The sequence below is a fragment of the Haemaphysalis longicornis genome, unplaced genomic scaffold (genome assembly GCF_048455015.1).
Source record: "Haemaphysalis longicornis isolate Haplotype H1 unplaced genomic scaffold, Haemaphysalis longicornis Haplotype H1 scaffold_13, whole genome shotgun sequence".
NCBI classification, from domain to species: Eukaryota; Metazoa; Arthropoda; class Arachnida; order Ixodida; family Ixodidae; genus Haemaphysalis; species Haemaphysalis longicornis.
This window is the reverse complement of record NW_027526233.1, coordinates 93,524,502-93,540,554: the sequence shown is the minus strand read 5'-3', so window position 1 is coordinate 93,540,554 and position 16,053 is coordinate 93,524,502. Positions and strand designations below refer to the sequence as shown.

The 16,053-nt window shown below is 42.8% G+C and overlaps 1 protein-coding gene across 1 annotated transcript in view; it reads right to left on the bottom strand.

Annotated features, from left to right (window-relative positions):
* Positions 1–2,859: 2,859 nt before the first annotated feature.
* Positions 2,860–16,053, bottom strand: part of LOC144164402 (carboxypeptidase inhibitor SmCI-like) — an 88,079-nt gene continuing 74,885 nt past the window's right edge. Inside the window, exons 7-8 of the mRNA XM_077694921.1 lie at positions 7,383–7,556; positions 2,860–3,508 (exon numbers count right to left, since the gene is read on the bottom strand). Coding sequence (XP_077551047.1) covers positions 3,306–3,508; positions 7,383–7,556 — 377 coding nt within the window. The 3' untranslated portion in view covers positions 2,860–3,305. The remainder of the gene's footprint in view (positions 3,509–7,382; positions 7,557–16,053) is intronic.

Below are 16,053 nucleotides of genomic sequence, written 5' to 3'. Positions count from 1 at the left end.
AAGAACATTCCAAAGCACTTGAAAACAGCACAAACATAACCTCGTAACGAGAAAACACCCTAAAACACTGGTGTAGTAAGTTTTTGATAAAGTTGTAATAAACAGTTACTGCATCGAACTACGTTAGAGGGCGCGACGCAAAACACGACATGGCGCCGCTGTGCACCGCGTAAAAAAGCTGGTTACGGAAATCACACACCCTCTTCCCGCAATAGACGGAAACGAACGTAAGAACCGTCCCGCTGCTGCTCATCGTCAACGAAGGCTACGAGCTTCCCCGAATACGAATGCGCGGCAAGCGGAGGGAAAGCTACTTAATTTTAATGCGGCCCGGCGCAAATTGGAAGTCACTCGGGACGAAACTTGGATGTCATTTCCAGTCCCCGTACCCCACACCCTCGCCATCATCTGCGGAGTGGAGATGCTGCCATTTTGTCGAAAACCGCGAGCCGTGACTCTAACGTCTAGAGCGTGATGGATGCGGTCGACAAGCGTTGAACACTCTTAAGCAACCTGTATTCCTAAGACTGCGAAAACAGGCCCTTGCTATGCATGTAGCGAATCAGAACGGGAAATGAGGGGCTCATTGAATAAAGACCGAAGTAAGGGTAGACAGTCAGGAAATACGAGGAAAGCAAAGGGAAAAAATTGATAGGCCAAATATTCTCTGCAAACAGATATATTAATCGAAATATATAGAGAAAATGAAGGAAGGGCGGCCCGCAGGCGGGATCGACGCCTTTGTGTAGCTAAGTATGGATCAAAGTTGGTTGTGGATACATCGTTTTGAAATGAAAATACCATCAGCAGCAGCATGTTCGGGTCCACTCCAGGACGAAGGCCTCTCCCCCTGACCTCCAACATCTCTTGTCCTGGGCTTTTCGGGTCCGCAGATTGCTCCTGAATTTATTTAGTACCTTAAAAGTAATAGTAGCCTTCCCCTTCTTCTAAACCCAGCTCATGGTCTCCACTCGGTTATCCTAACTGTCCACCGGTTATCGGATCAAGTCATTATATGGCCAGCCAATGTCAATTTCTTTTTCTTTATTTCAACCGTGACATCTTCTACTCTAGTTTGTTCTCTCATCCAGGTAGCCCGTTTCCTGTCCCTGACTGTTACTTTTAACAATATAATTTCCCTGGCCTCCTGAGCCCATTTGTTTGTTTTCTAGTCGTTTACTAAGGTAATGCGAATTTGGTGGCCCTAATAGCAGTAGTCGTAGGTTTAATTGTAGAAGTAGTAGTAGTAGTAGTATTAGTAGTAGTAGTAGTAGTAGTAGTAGTAGTAGTAGTAGTAGTAGTTGTTGTAGTAGTAGTAGTAGAAGTTGCAGTAGCATGTAGTAGTTGTGATGATGTTAGTTGTGGCAGCGAGCATAATTGAAGCAAAAATTACGTGGAATGGTTTGGATACCCGTTTTAAAGGAATTGTTGATTTCGTTATGACCGGTGGAGACTCCGATTGCCGTAAGCGCACAGTTCTTCCAAGTCGGGATATAGTTGGGCCAATATTCACCCAAAACCTTTATATGGCAGTGATGTTAACCCTAACTGCATTTGCAAACATGATAACATTTTCCGTCGCCGCGGTAGATAATCTCTATAAAGCATTGTTCTTTAGATGTAAACGTCAGACCAATGCATATTCCAGAAGTACATCACGCCAACCGTAACAAATTTCATTCTACAAAAGATTGCGGTTTCCGTGTTGTAGTATCTGGCTGCCATCGTGAGCTACATTCTCCAATGTAACATTTTATGTGTATAGTAGGGGTTCATCACCCAGCCGAAAATTCCAGAATGATGTTTGCCATATACCTTAGCTGAAAAGGCTGGTGTTGCAGCCAATGAAAGATTTTGACATTTTTTGGCAATGCTCCTAATGTGGCGCCACATTTTTGGTCGCCTAAACAAATTGAACTGAACCAATCCGCTTCTTTCTAACGTTTTTAAGAGAAGTAGTGTGTGAGTGGTGTGTACGAATTGGAGTAGAAATTTTTCATATCATGTGCAATGCTGTACAGTCGGCAGTGTCTCTGAGACAGCCCAAAATTGTCATGTCGACGGAAGCACGTTTTTGGAGAATTGGAGTTGCTGCACAACGTAATTTTCATCCGCCCCCCAAAATCCTCGCCTTTTCACGTATACTTGCCTTATTTGCAAGCACTGCGGTTTCGCCAAAATATGGTTGTTATGCTCCACGTTTTCCGCAGGCGTCCTTTTATGTACCTGTACTATATTGTGACTATTTCTTCTCATGTGCATAGCCACCAGGCCTAAACACTACGGCAAGTATGAGCGTCATTGACGACTCCACCACATATCAGTTCCAACAAAAGCAAAGAGGAGGTAAGAGTTGTGTCGATTTTGGTTTGGAATACTTTGCGGAAGAATGTACAGTTTCTTATTTCTGCACTGACGTTCAAGTAAAGTTATTACTTACTTTTGGCATCTTTTCTAAAGACATTATGCACAATTACAGAAATCTTAATAGTGCGGAACCAGTCAATAAAAGGAAATCCGAGGGACAATAAACTGTGCCGTCCTGCTTGTCATTCAATTTATGGTATCTCTGTAATTTATATGAGTACACCCCCATTCTTTGAAATGACAATCTCTATTAGTGGAATATAGATATTCCCACTTGCATCCCCACAGCAGAATCCGAGATGAAAATTCTGTATCCCAACATTGATGTTTATTATTATTGCAAAACACCAGACAGCACAACATCAGATACGTACGTTACAGTGGCTTTTTATGCTCTTGTCCGCCAAACACAAGAAATAAAGCAGGAGGGGGCTTCTCGATGTATGAAGTAAAAAGCCGTCATCATAAAATGTGCAATAAAAACAAATAAACTTCGGCTATAAGTTCCGAGTTTTATTCACTTTTTGCTGTACAGCAGCATTGTACGGCCTGTTTGGTGGTAGTTCAAAAGAAAAGTAATGAAGACCTCCTTAAGAGATGTGCTTATAAATTTAATTAATATTGGGATACTTGAGGTACCAGACAAAGCATGATATATTTATTTTTTGTGGTTTTAGGGAGATATATACGTACAGAAGATATTCCGCGGTGTTTGATTTTCATGTCAACCCAGCAATTACTTGAGGTAATAGAATTATACTATCCTCTTTCGGAAAGAATAAGAGCAGGCTTTTTAAGATGCTAAATTGGTCACGTTGCCGCTTTAAAGCACACAATGCAGCTTTCATTTTAATTTACCATTTTGCTTTTCCCTTTGCTAAACATAGTATTGGAATTTTTCTGCATTTTGCGGGGGCAGTGTTGAGCCGTTAGGGTTCTCAGGCACGCGGGAGAACGGTGTTCTGACCCTTGCATATCTTCAAGCACAAGTCTGGCCTTTCAAAGTTGTTTCCGTTGCCCTGGCAGCCACCGTAATTAAACATTTCGCAAGTGCCGCTCTCTTGGTTATAGTAGAAGCGAGGGAAGATTCCCTTGCATGGTCCGGCATCCTTTTCCAGAGTGCACCGATACGTCGAGGTCGCTGTGAATAAAAAAGAAATATTTTTGGCTTCAGCAGAGATGAGTGGCTGCTAGGACATTTGGAAAATAATCTACTTGGCACTGGGATTGTGCGCCATGAGATTGTTTGTATTCTGGATATAACGGGGTTATATTTGTGACGAAGAAATAAAGCATTTACAGATAAGCTGATAAATTCCCACCAAACAAGGCATGTTCGATTGTAAGACATACAGTTCCAAGTTCTAGTTCAATTTCAAATTTAGCTGTGCAGCAGCAAGAAAAGAACGTGGAACAATGTCGTTCCTGTTCATGTGGTTGCGTTTTTTAGAGTATTTCTCTACAAGATAAACTGATATTTTCGTAGGTGTAATCATTTGCAGTAACCGCAAGGCTTACATGCCCCTCATTACCGGACATCTTTTTGACATTGCTGAAGGAGGCGCTGTAAATTATTGAAGGTTTCACTAAAAAGCCCGTTAATTCTTTTTTTTTTTCGCCTGGAGATTCTTTCTAAGGTCCTGGAGGATGCCGCTTTTTTACCGCTTGAAGGCATTAGGGCGTTAAGTCATTTTTCTATCTGTAAATCGCTCAGACTTCACCAGCGTACTTCGCTTTTGACATAATCTCATAGACCGGAATTACCAAACCAAGAATTGGTTGTATAGCCACATTTTGAATCCTGATTTTGGTAGAATTGAAAGTTTACCGCCACCTGAAGGTGTTTCAGCCATTTCACATTATTATTTCTCATACAGAGATACAAGCTAAAATATTTTTTGATGTTTTTTAGTGTTCCATTCAACTTCAAGATGGTGTCAAACTGTGCATACAATAGTAGCCCTTGCAAAGAATTAGCAGGCCCATAACATGGCCAAGAAAAAGATGTGTCACAAAAATCTTCGACATGTTTCACAAACGCCCTTTGGCGTTTGTAAAACCCGTCGCTCTGCCCTGTAGCTTTCCTACATGGTTACAGCTCTGCCCTAAATATTCCATATTTGTACTTTCCGCCTATTCATTTGGGTTTAGGTTGTCAATATTCACTGAGTTGAGTACCTATTTTTATAGTTTACTTGTTTATTTTTTTATTTTCCGATTAGATGCAATCACTTAGAAACTCTGCCTATTTCTTCGCTGTGGTCGACAATACGAAGTTTCAAATCTGAACCAACTATCAACACCGTTCATTCACATCAAAATCAAGGTACAATTTTGGAATTTCTGTACAGATGACATTTTACCAAAGACTTAATGATGGACCTGTGTTCTGTTCATGGTTTCATAATGTCCTTCCCACAAGTTTCTGTGAACATACAGGGTGTTTTTTGTTCGGTAAAACGTTGTTTTAAAAATGTGCCCATTCGACAACCTCTTGGTTTTATGCGATTCAAAAGGCGACGCCAGTTTCCCGTAAAAATTGAATCCCCGCATTGGTTGCCAGTTTACGGTTATTCAGATTACCTCACGTAATACCACCGGATAGCATAATAAGCTTGACACCTGAATCGTCTGAGCACGGGTCCCTATAGCATTTACTTACACAATCAAAAAGACTTTAAGGAGTACAGTGTCCACTGAAAAATCAAAACGGGGTTAAGTGCCTGCAGCGCGCAATCTAGTAGGCGTACCCTCTGCCCAGAAACGTGGATTGCGTCGATTAGAACAGATAATGCAGCTCTCTTCCGGTTCCGAAGGCGCTTCGCTGGTGTGGAGCGTCTGCTCCATGAGGCCTCTCTCCAAGATGTCTCCCCAGGTTCCGAACTTCGGCTCGGACTCTCGAACGTCTGCCGTGGCTGACACCGGGTGCTGCCATAGAGAATGTAGCTCTCTGCCGTGCTCGAGGTCGTCTCGCCGCTGCAGCCTGGAACTTCTGCTTCCCGGGCGTCTAACAAAGTTGTCTCCCCAGCCTTGGAGTACCCTCCCCGCCGTCAGCCGGAAGCCGTGTAGACCGATCCTGGTCACGGCACCAGTTCAATTCACGAAGATGTGACCCACTTAGGGTGGACCGGTCGCCCGAGTCGACGATCCGATAAAACGATGGCTCATGGCCGACGGCAAGTAGCCTTCCATGGTGTAGTCCAAAAAGCAAGATGTGCAGTATGTACAATATTATTTACACTACTTATTTACAACTCTCAATGCTCATGATCGAAGAGCAGAACTCGGGCCAGGCCCGCGTCGAGCGGTGCTCGCCGCTCTGTCTCTCTCTCTCCTTCCTCCCTCAAAACATGAAACTCCTCGGTTTTATACACAAAACGTCACCCGCAACAGCGACGTCACAATTTGAGAGTGAGGATGGCTCGTTGATTAGAGCACACTAGGCCACAGTTTTCCCAACGTGACAAACAAAGCTAGGTGGGTTCAAAACAGTCACGTGACCCACCTCTCTCCCGCTCATACAGAAACCCGGAGGTGTTTAGAAAAACACACACCTAACACAAAAAAAACCAAACAACTAAAAGCAAACCCAGATGCTGCCACCGGTTGTAGGGTGGCTCGCCTTAAAGTATTGTTCATATAGAGCACGCCTATATTTGTGGTCCGTGCCTGCAAAACTCATTTGCTTTGAACACACATCAAGTGCTTAACAATGCCTGGTCGCCTTCCCATTTACACATCCCAGCCGCCGATTCACCAGGGTCAGACGTGGGACTAATGCAAATTTCACCAAATAACTTTGACCAGTCTAACTGTGGTAGACAGAACGACTTGAGCCCTGTTGGTATATTTGACCCCTTGACCGACCTCCAGCTCCCATCCGCTTCGGGAATTCTCATGGTGGTAACCGCGTTCGTTAAAATGTCCATCGTACCCCACTGCCGGTTTTCCAAAGGAACGAAATGAAATCCTCCTTCAAATGCTAACAATGCTGTTAACACTTTGGGGGCAATCGACGCATTCGTATAAGTCCTCGCCGGCCAGCTCGTCAGGTGAACACAGTAGCGCGGCGAAGAAAAACGAAGCTCCCGGGGTTTCTCCCCACGCCCCTCGCGCACAAATCAGCTCGGCCGGCTTGAAAACAAACAAAATTGAGGTAAACGTGCTATACCCAATAAGCAATATCAAATTTTTGGCGGTTTTAATTTTTAAGGCGGTGCCCGAACTTAACAGTGGGTACTTTTTGTCGACGTTTTCAATAGGCCAAAGTTGTTGCAGATGCAAATCAACGGAAAAACAAAGAACAATATACCAGCGTCATGACATTGATCTCAATTGTGAGCACCTGGATTTCATTGGCTCAGCATATTGAGCTGAATTTATCACGCTCACTTTTTATATATTCACATATAAATATATCAATATAACAGCTTACATCGTATGATTTTGAATGGTCACAACCGTATTACTGAAGCTACTATAATTACAGCTTGAACAATATATGTATCACAATATAGCAAGTAACAGTTGCTTATTCTTTAGAGTACCTTGATTATTCCCCTTCAATATTCCCATAAAATCAGCAGCAGTGAAATATGAAATGCGGAAATACCTTCACAAAGCAGCACGTGTAGGATTAGTTGGTTTAGGACTAATTAATAAAGCCAACATTAGGTTTTTCTACAGCAGTTTTTTTTGTTCGAACAGGCGTAGTGCTACATGTTGAGAAAGAAGCAAAAAACGTCTTAATCAAGTAGGCCTGCCTTGAATTTATTATGGCCAAGTTTGATTTTACACGGGGGCGTCACGTGTTTGGTACATCACCGAGTAATTTTCTGATACGTACCTAGAGTGAAATACGTTACAAGAAAGTTTTATTTTCAATTAGCCGGTAACAACAGCCGCGGGATCCCCTCAAGAACCGTAAAAGTATATCTAAGCAAAAAGAAACTCTTACCACCTTTATCAAACCTCTTCTTATCATAATAGGTGAATGATAAAAACCGCCCACTTACTTTCACAGGTGTCTTGACACTTCGCGAGAGTATTGAAGTTGTTCCCGTTGCCACTACATCCACCGTAGATAAACTGTTCGCAGCGCTCGGAAGTAGAGTTGTAGTAGAAGCGAGGTACGTAATCTAAGCAGGGTCCGGTCTCCATCGGCAGGTAACAAAGCGGATTTATACGCACTGCAAATAAACAACTATAATCAAAATCTCTCACACACGTCCGCGCACCAGACACCACGGAGAACACATGCGGGCGCACTCGTTTGCACACACGCAGGCCCGCAAAATGTCACGCGCTCGCACGCACGAATGCACCCCCCCACCACACACACACACACACACACACACACACACACACACACACACACACACACACACACACACACACACACACACCCACGCACACACACACACACACACACACACACAAGCACACATAGGCGCGAGCACGCACGCACGCACGCACACACACACAAACACACACAAAGGCACACACACAAACACACACACACGCACAAGCACACGCACACACATTAAAAAAGGAAGCAGTCGGAGGGTAAAATGGGACCACATAGAGTAGTTAGTCTTCGCAGGCAACCGTTCCCCTTAATGTGGAGTAACGATTGCAGAATAAAAGCCGCATGAACAAAGGTGAACCTCGTTTGCGTTCCCGCCAAGCTTTAAAGCGCAACGATGAGTCGAAGCGCAACACTTAATCTAGTGGCTGAGACATTTATAGGTAGTAGTGGAGTGGTCTTTGCGATGTGGCAGATATATCTGTAGAAAGTTTTATATTTTTTAAACACAAGTCCCTGCAACCAGTTGCTCTTTTATATTGTGCCATGAGAGACGATTCCATTTGTAATAATAAAATACGCGCGTACGCTAAAACAGGTGGCGCGCTATGGCCAGGAGCGTCGTATCGCGAAGGCGAAACGCTCCTCGAGGACGCTAAGTTATGACGCTGTTTGCACAGAATTTAATGCAAGGCTTAAAAAAACATTTATATATTTCAAGCGCTGCAGAAAATTGCGGAGGTGTTAGTGAAAATAGCAAACTTCGCTCGCTAAGTGTCATGAACGTGTATATGTAAATTCGACAAAAAACGCATTAGTTGCTCAACAGTTTAAATGTGCTCGTAGCTAAGAGTCTCGTAGTTAGCTTCTAATATCGGAGCAGATTGTCTAGCGTGGAAATGCTACGGGAATGCTAAAACGGCCTTTAAATCCGGTCGAAGTTCGCAGTGCCAATCGTCCAGCAAAGCTAACTAAAATGAATAAGGCTAAAAATTCCTAACTTGATTTCGCCTATGCAAGAAAATAATGGTCTGTTTCCTCATCGTGACAATCATTTAACCACGTCCAAATAACTTTCCGAGAGCACTGAGGATATATTTATTGGCGATGTATTCTGCCGAAACACATCAGTTTTCGAACAACCAGCCTACAGTCGCAACTGGTGACGGGTTTGTTTTTAACGGTAAAGGAGTACGGTTTTAATGCTCTACTTTTAAACTAGCTGAGCAATCGCCAAGCGGCAGGAGTTTCTGCTTTGTTTATTGGACTCTTTTTTATCCCTTTTACATTGGGGAGTAGCGCAACAGTCTTATGTGGACTAAGAACGTGTCACCTCATACTCGCTCACAATAGGCCTGCGTGTTTGTCCAAAGTGCGCTGTTGGCCCGGAAGAGCAACCTCTCGTCATTTCATCGTAGGGGCGCACACAATCTCTCTCTCAACACAACTATAAATGCAGGATAGGGAAGACTTTTTCTCCAAATAATATTGGGCAAGAACACAGCAGCATTATCATGATGCTGAACCACTTTCTGTTTTTTGCGCAATTTTTTTGCTCGCTGTGCCGTTCCCGTGCCTGGCCCGACCCACATTTTGAGCTTTGATGCCAGTGTGATCGTAACCATTTTTCAACAACGCTTCTGGACGTGGAGAGTTCGGCTTCTGCCGGGCCTCGGCAGCCCTATCTACTTCACTGCAGATAGTCCTTGTGAGGTCATCGCCCCGTCTGCTGATTGTCTGCGTGCTGCTGTCTTCGGTGACGTCACCCAGGCGTGACTCCACCAGCATAGCATATAAAAGCGTCTACGACGACTACCTTCTCCAGTGGGCAAGAACACAGCAGCGGTAGGTTGATGTTGAACCGCTTCCTGCTCTTTGCGCAGGTAGGTAACCTGAACAACGTCAAATGCATTCGTTCCGATAACCGTTTTCTGGTGCTGTTTTCTTTCCCAAACGATTGCAGACGCTCATGATTGTTTCAAATTATGCTGTGACCTGATTGATTGATTGATTGTAGAGTATAACGCGCCGACTCTACGCAGGCGATGAGGTGCGCCGTAGTGGATGGCGAAAGATTAATTTTGACCACCTGGGGATCTTTAACATGCGCCGAAATCTCGTACACACGGGAGGTTTTGCTTTTCGCTTCCACAAGAAAAGCGGCCGCCGCGGCTGGGAATCGAACCCGCGACCTTGTGCTCAGCAGCCCAACGCCTTAGCCACTCAGCCACCGCGGCGGGTACGCTGTGACCTAATATACTGTGTCAGAAGCATTCTTTTGTGTGGCGATGTGGAACTTAACCCTGGACCTCCTAAGCAACACAAGGGAAACGATGTTCCGGAGCTGGATACTCGTTTGCGATGCTCTTCCACGGCTGAGAAAACGGCGGCCAAAGATGCTAATGCTGTTGACGTGTCGGCCGTTCCTCAAATGCTTGCCGAATTAATAAGGGTATGCAACGCATATCGCAGAAAGTATTTAAAATCAAGAACTTTTATCAAATTATCAAGTCAAGGTTTGACGCCCCAGAGGCACGCGTCTACGTACTGGAATCGGTTCATGCCACTTTTCCCTCTGCCGCGCTCAAAGGCGCAGTTGAAAGCGAGTCACATTAGCTAAAAATCAAAATCAACCAACTGTCTTTGAACAATGGTGAGTTAGAAAATCGTTCCCGCCGTAATAACTTGCTGGTGCCCGGCTTTCCTGATGCGCCTGATGAAATCCACGACCCTCTGCTGTCCAACAATTGAATGCCCGGGTATTTAAAGGTGCCACAGGACTGGCCGGAAGCATGCTGATTGCCCGCGCCCAGTTATAATGAATCTTCCAGATTTCCATGAAAAATCAAGTGTCCCAAAAAATGCCAACAAACCTAAAGATTGTGAAGTTAGCATTTCAGAAGGCTTTTCCATACGAATATGTTCAATCCGAAAATGTTCAATCCGAAATATGTTCAATCCGAAAAAAAAACTATGGGAGGCAGCTAAGCCTTTCCCTGATAATGGCTCGATCAATCGTTTAAGCTTCGACCACGCGTATATTGATAAAGCTCGATACAACTGGGATGATAATACTGACACCATCGTCAAGGTTCCTTCTCGCCCTTCAAAAACCGCATTCAACACTGTTACTGTAACCTCCTGACGCCAAGGTAGTATAAAACAGCCATTGCGTGTCCTCAGTGTGAATGCCAGAAGCTTGCTTAATAAATGTACCTGTTTTCTTTCACTGGTTTCCACCCGCTTACCTCATATTGTTGGCGTAACTGAGTCATGGTTACACGACAACGTTGGTGGTAGCAAGGTAACATAGAACTGATCGGGGACATGGGAGGCGGGTAGGTGTTGCGTTATTTTTGCGATCTGACCTTCAATTTTCAGTACCCCCTAGCCCGGCAGACGCCGAATCCATTTTGTGCAAGGTCTTTTTCAAGATCATTTTCATTAAATTTGGGGTCATCTATCGTCCGCCGTCATCGAACACAACTCAACTGCTCCAATTAACTACGTTCATGCACGAGCGTATTTTGTCTTTAAGCTTGTTCGGCCTCGGCGATTTCAATGCTCCCGGTATTCTATGGCATCCTTCATCGCTCACCGGTTATGAAGTGGACATAAGCAAAGTTCTGTTAGATTTTTCATTATCTTTTGGTTTAAAACAAATCTTCGAAGCCAACACAAGTGTGGCTGCAGTTTTGGGTTTAGTATTTGTTAGCCCCCATCTAATGGATAACGGCTATGAATGCGAGGTGGCTGATGGAATATCAGATCACATATCTGTTCTTGTTTCCATACTCGTTCTGGTTCGCAGCAATTGTTTTATTTACTCCACATTGCTTGATTTTTCACGCGCCGGCGATTCCTCCATAATTGAATATTTACGCGAATTTTTTGACGACTTCAAAAAGCTTGGTGTATCGCATGATGTGAATTGCTTGGTGGCTTCTTTCCAAAATATTGTTGCAACCTGTCTCTAGCGCTTTGACCTCCTCCAAATTAAAAAAAAATCCTCGCCTCCTTCGCATCTTGCGTGATCTACTTCAACTTTCGCGTCGTGTTGCGAGGTTGGGTGTGAAAAACGAAACGGTGATCCCCTTAAAATTGCTTAATTTATTGATGCAAAGAAGAGCTTCGTCTAAAAAAGAATTCATCTAAAGATTTAGATTTTAATGTTACATCACAAGGTTCATTATAAAATAACCCTAGAAAATTTTGGAGCTCAATGGTACCCTCTTCGGCCTCTACTAATACTATCCTAGTAAGCGATCTCCCTTCTAGTGACCCAATAACTATTCCCACTGCCTTTAATGTGTACTTTGAGTCAGTATTCATTACTGACAACTTCGAGATACCCGATTTCCCACACGACTCGCGTTATTAAATTTGAGATATCACCGTGTCTCACGATGGTATTCAAAATTTATGTTTGCACTTTGAAAATAAGAATTACTGTAGTCCTGATGGAAGTAACAATGGTTTTTTGATTAGATATTGGTTTTGGACAAGCCGGCACTTCAGTGTAAGTTTTAAGTAATCTTTGTTTACGTCGGCCATACCGTTTGTATGTAAATTTGCAAAACATTTTCCCATGTTTAAATCGGGCAACAAGCAGTCACCATTGTATAATCATCCAATTTCCTTAACGTATCAATAATGTAAACTTCTCAAACATATAATTTTTTCATATTATGAAGTTTCTTGTTTGTAATAATATGTTGTGTGATGTCCAGCGTGATTTTCGTTGCGGATTTTGTACCATCACTCAGCCTAATAAATTTTATTATTACGTTCCTCACGCTCTTGACAAAGGTACCAAATTTATGCAATTTTTATAGACGCTCATTCTTTGTTCCTGGGCGTTCGACACTGTTACCCACTCGAAGGATCTTCATAAACTTCGCGTTAAATAAAGTCCTCGGCCTTAGTTGATGGGATGGTTAGCTGTTTACATGATCTCTCCCAATATGATTCGCTTAATTCCTGAAATTTGTCGGTAGTGAATATGACATTCGGAGTTCCCCAGGGTTTGGTCCGGGGCCACTTCTGTTTTGATTGTGTATAAATGAGCTGCCTAATTATGTATCCGCTAACATCCCTCCGTATGCCGATGATTCTCTATTATATAGCGTAATTAACATGAATGGTAACAATATTTCACTAAATGATTCTGTTGCAGGTGGGGCCACAAATGGCAAATGAATAATAACTTCAGGAAAATATTCTTTTTATCTTTCAGCACGTGCATTTCCGTTTCTTCGTTGAAATATTCGTTTAACGGCTCTTCCCTACACCAGGTGTCCGAATATAAGTGCCTGGGCGTTGTCTTCACACCTACCTTGTCGTGGTTAAAGCACATTGAATGTACATGCAACAAAGCTCTAAAAAATGTATGCTACCCAAATCTTACATTCCAGGAAGCTCCACTCGAAACAAAATTGTTAACATATAAAACGCTCATTCAACCCATTCGAAAATATGCCTGTACCATCCGGAACCTTTATAAAGTATCGGAAACTAAAACGCCGGAGAAAGTTCAGAAGAAATAATTTTGTTTTATTTTTCGCTGTTTAGGATTGAGCTGTTTACCATCATTTCACCTGGTTACACAATTACAACCCCTGTCCGAGCGCGTTCATCGCGAATGTCTTACACTTTTGCATATTGTGATAAATACTCCGCGCTTCGCTGAACAGAACAGCTATTTCTCACCTCATAAACTGAAATCTACAATAAATAGCCACAAACTTAATCTTGTGCCTTTTCATCCCCGCACTACTGGCCTTGGAAAATGTTTTGCGTAATTTAAATTAATTGTGTTGTGGGAATTCTGTGTAATTTTATTGTCATTGCGGCATTTATTATATCTTCTGTGTCTAAACTTCACGAAACACTTGTTTTTAAATGTCTTCTTAATTTACCCTTGTTATTACGTGCCCAAAAGTGTGTTTTGTATTCTATGTACCTACCTACTCCTGCGATAGCCCAATTGGGCTGCAGTATATATAAATAATTATTAATCATAATGTTAATCAGAAGAGAATATCCTTTCAGTAATGGCCGATAAAGGGACTCTCTGGAATAGAGAGCACCAGGCCAGGTTTGGTTTACCCACTTTACAATAACGAGCTCACTGACAATATCACGTCTGTCATAGCAAGAAAAATGTATTCAAATCGTTTTATTAGGAGTGCAATAGAAACTGGGATACGATCTTTTTCCCCGCACGATTGAGAAAGGAAATCTACTGCCAGGTGAAATTAGGTCCTTGCGTTTGGAAAAATTTTTTTGTAATTTAAATTAACTGGCTTGTGTGAATTTGGGCCATGGCAAACATACTCAGTCTTTTCTGCCGTAAATAAGATGCCAGTTGTAAATGTATAAATGAAGTGTCAGTAACCAAACCAATACCAGACTACCAGCCCTCACTATGTTGAATATGTTTGCTTCAATGAAGTAATGGTTAGCGGCGTATTACAAAAGAACGACTTTGTTCCAGCGCATCATTTTCTGTAAGGTTGCTTGAATAGGGACATGTGAAAGAAGAGACGTTGAAAGAAGGCACAGAAAATCTGCACTTTCATGGCAACAAATGCGCACAAAAACATGTACGCAGAAGAAAGGACAAGGACGAGCGCAATCTAACAGCTCCTCCTTGTTGTTTCTTCTTCGTCCTTGTTTTTTTTTCGCGTTCGTTGCAACCGATCACTCCCAATTGGGTCGGCTCACTGTGTTGTCTCTGAATTTTCATCATGAACATGGACCCAAAGCCATGTAGTCGCTCAATTATTCCAAGTTTTATAACGCTTCGAAGGGCCACCGATCTGTGCGGAATATTCTAGCAAAAGAATAATGTAACTATTTCTAATACATGCATTTATATAAACACACCTTACTGACGCTCCTTGATTCATTAGGCTGGAGGCAGAAATATCTGCGTATTTCTTATCCTGTAAGGCCTACTTGTTTCGGAGCCGTTCTTTTTTCGATTTCACTGCATTTTTAGTGTACAGCTTTGGAGGTTTGTTTTGGTAAAACTTGTTGCTGAGCGAGATGACACATACCTAAAGAAAAGAACTTGCGCTAAGAAGACGTGGAAAAAAAACAAGAAACTCCGAATACAACGATCTGTATCTGTCGTTTGTGGTCTTTTTCTCCATCGCCAAGTTAGCGTCAAGTTTTCTGCTTTCTTTAGGTTTCTTTTGTTGACTTTATAGCCACATTTTTGCTTTTTGATTTAGGGCAAAAGTTTTTCATTCATTTGCTATAGTTCAAAAATAATGAATAAATGATAATGAACATAGGTACATACGGGGAAATACAAATCAAGATACCTAAAAGAAGCAACCGCTCAACTTTATATAAGATACTTTTATGAGAGTGTTGAGCCGCCATCCAAATTAGTAACATCATATACTACAATAAATCACACCTAAAGGTTAGCCCCTGGGAAGTTCAAAAAAAATTCCGCCATCTCCACGAAGTGAATGATGATGAGACGGGCGAAGCTGCAATGCTTATCGGTAAAAGCGTGAAAAATTCGTCCGCACATCATTTGAAGACTCGCCACGTTGGTTTAGGGGTGTTTTTATGTACACATATATACATGGCGTTTATTATATACATATCGGTTCGTAGACGACAACCTCTTCTTCTTCCTCTTCTCCTTGTTGAGTAACAACTAAGGCGTTGAACGTTTTCACCTCTTCAGCCAATCTTTGGCTGGCCAATCCCTTGGGGGATCCTGCCACAATCATTATTAATGTGCCCTGCCGTGTACAGCTATACAGCCGTAACGAGGGACGGGACAGGGCCCGAGCAAGAGGAGCTTCGCCCCTAAAAGTATAACAGAGTTTCTCTTGGAGTCGATGCAAAGGTGCGATAGGTGCACCCACATGTTTGTGTTATCCATACAAGATGTGTCGTAATTTAGCACTCTGGAGGGGAGAAATTGATTACGCTTCTATGCAAATAATTTCTGGATAGATCTTCGTATACACACGTGATGGAGCCACACAGTCAGCGAGATATCAGCTGTTGACGTATGCGAGCACCAGAAAGCCAGTTTAGATCTCTTGAATGCTTGCGCCGTTCATACGAAATAGACAAGAGCACAGTTCTTGAGGAACGCAATATCTTTTTCACATCTCTATGCCCAATTCTCGTGAGGACTGTCGCCCATGCCTGGGATTGGAGCAATAAAAAAAGCAAAGAATTCTTCCTCTAAGCGGTGTTCAGTTTGGCATTGTAACGAGAAAGAGGAAATGCCAATGTTCAACTTTAATGGAGGAGGCGTAATGGTTCTAGTGACCAATAGGTGCCGGGGAATGATACATGTTCGTTGACGTGTAAAAGCCACGTGGCAAAGCATTGTGACTACTTTG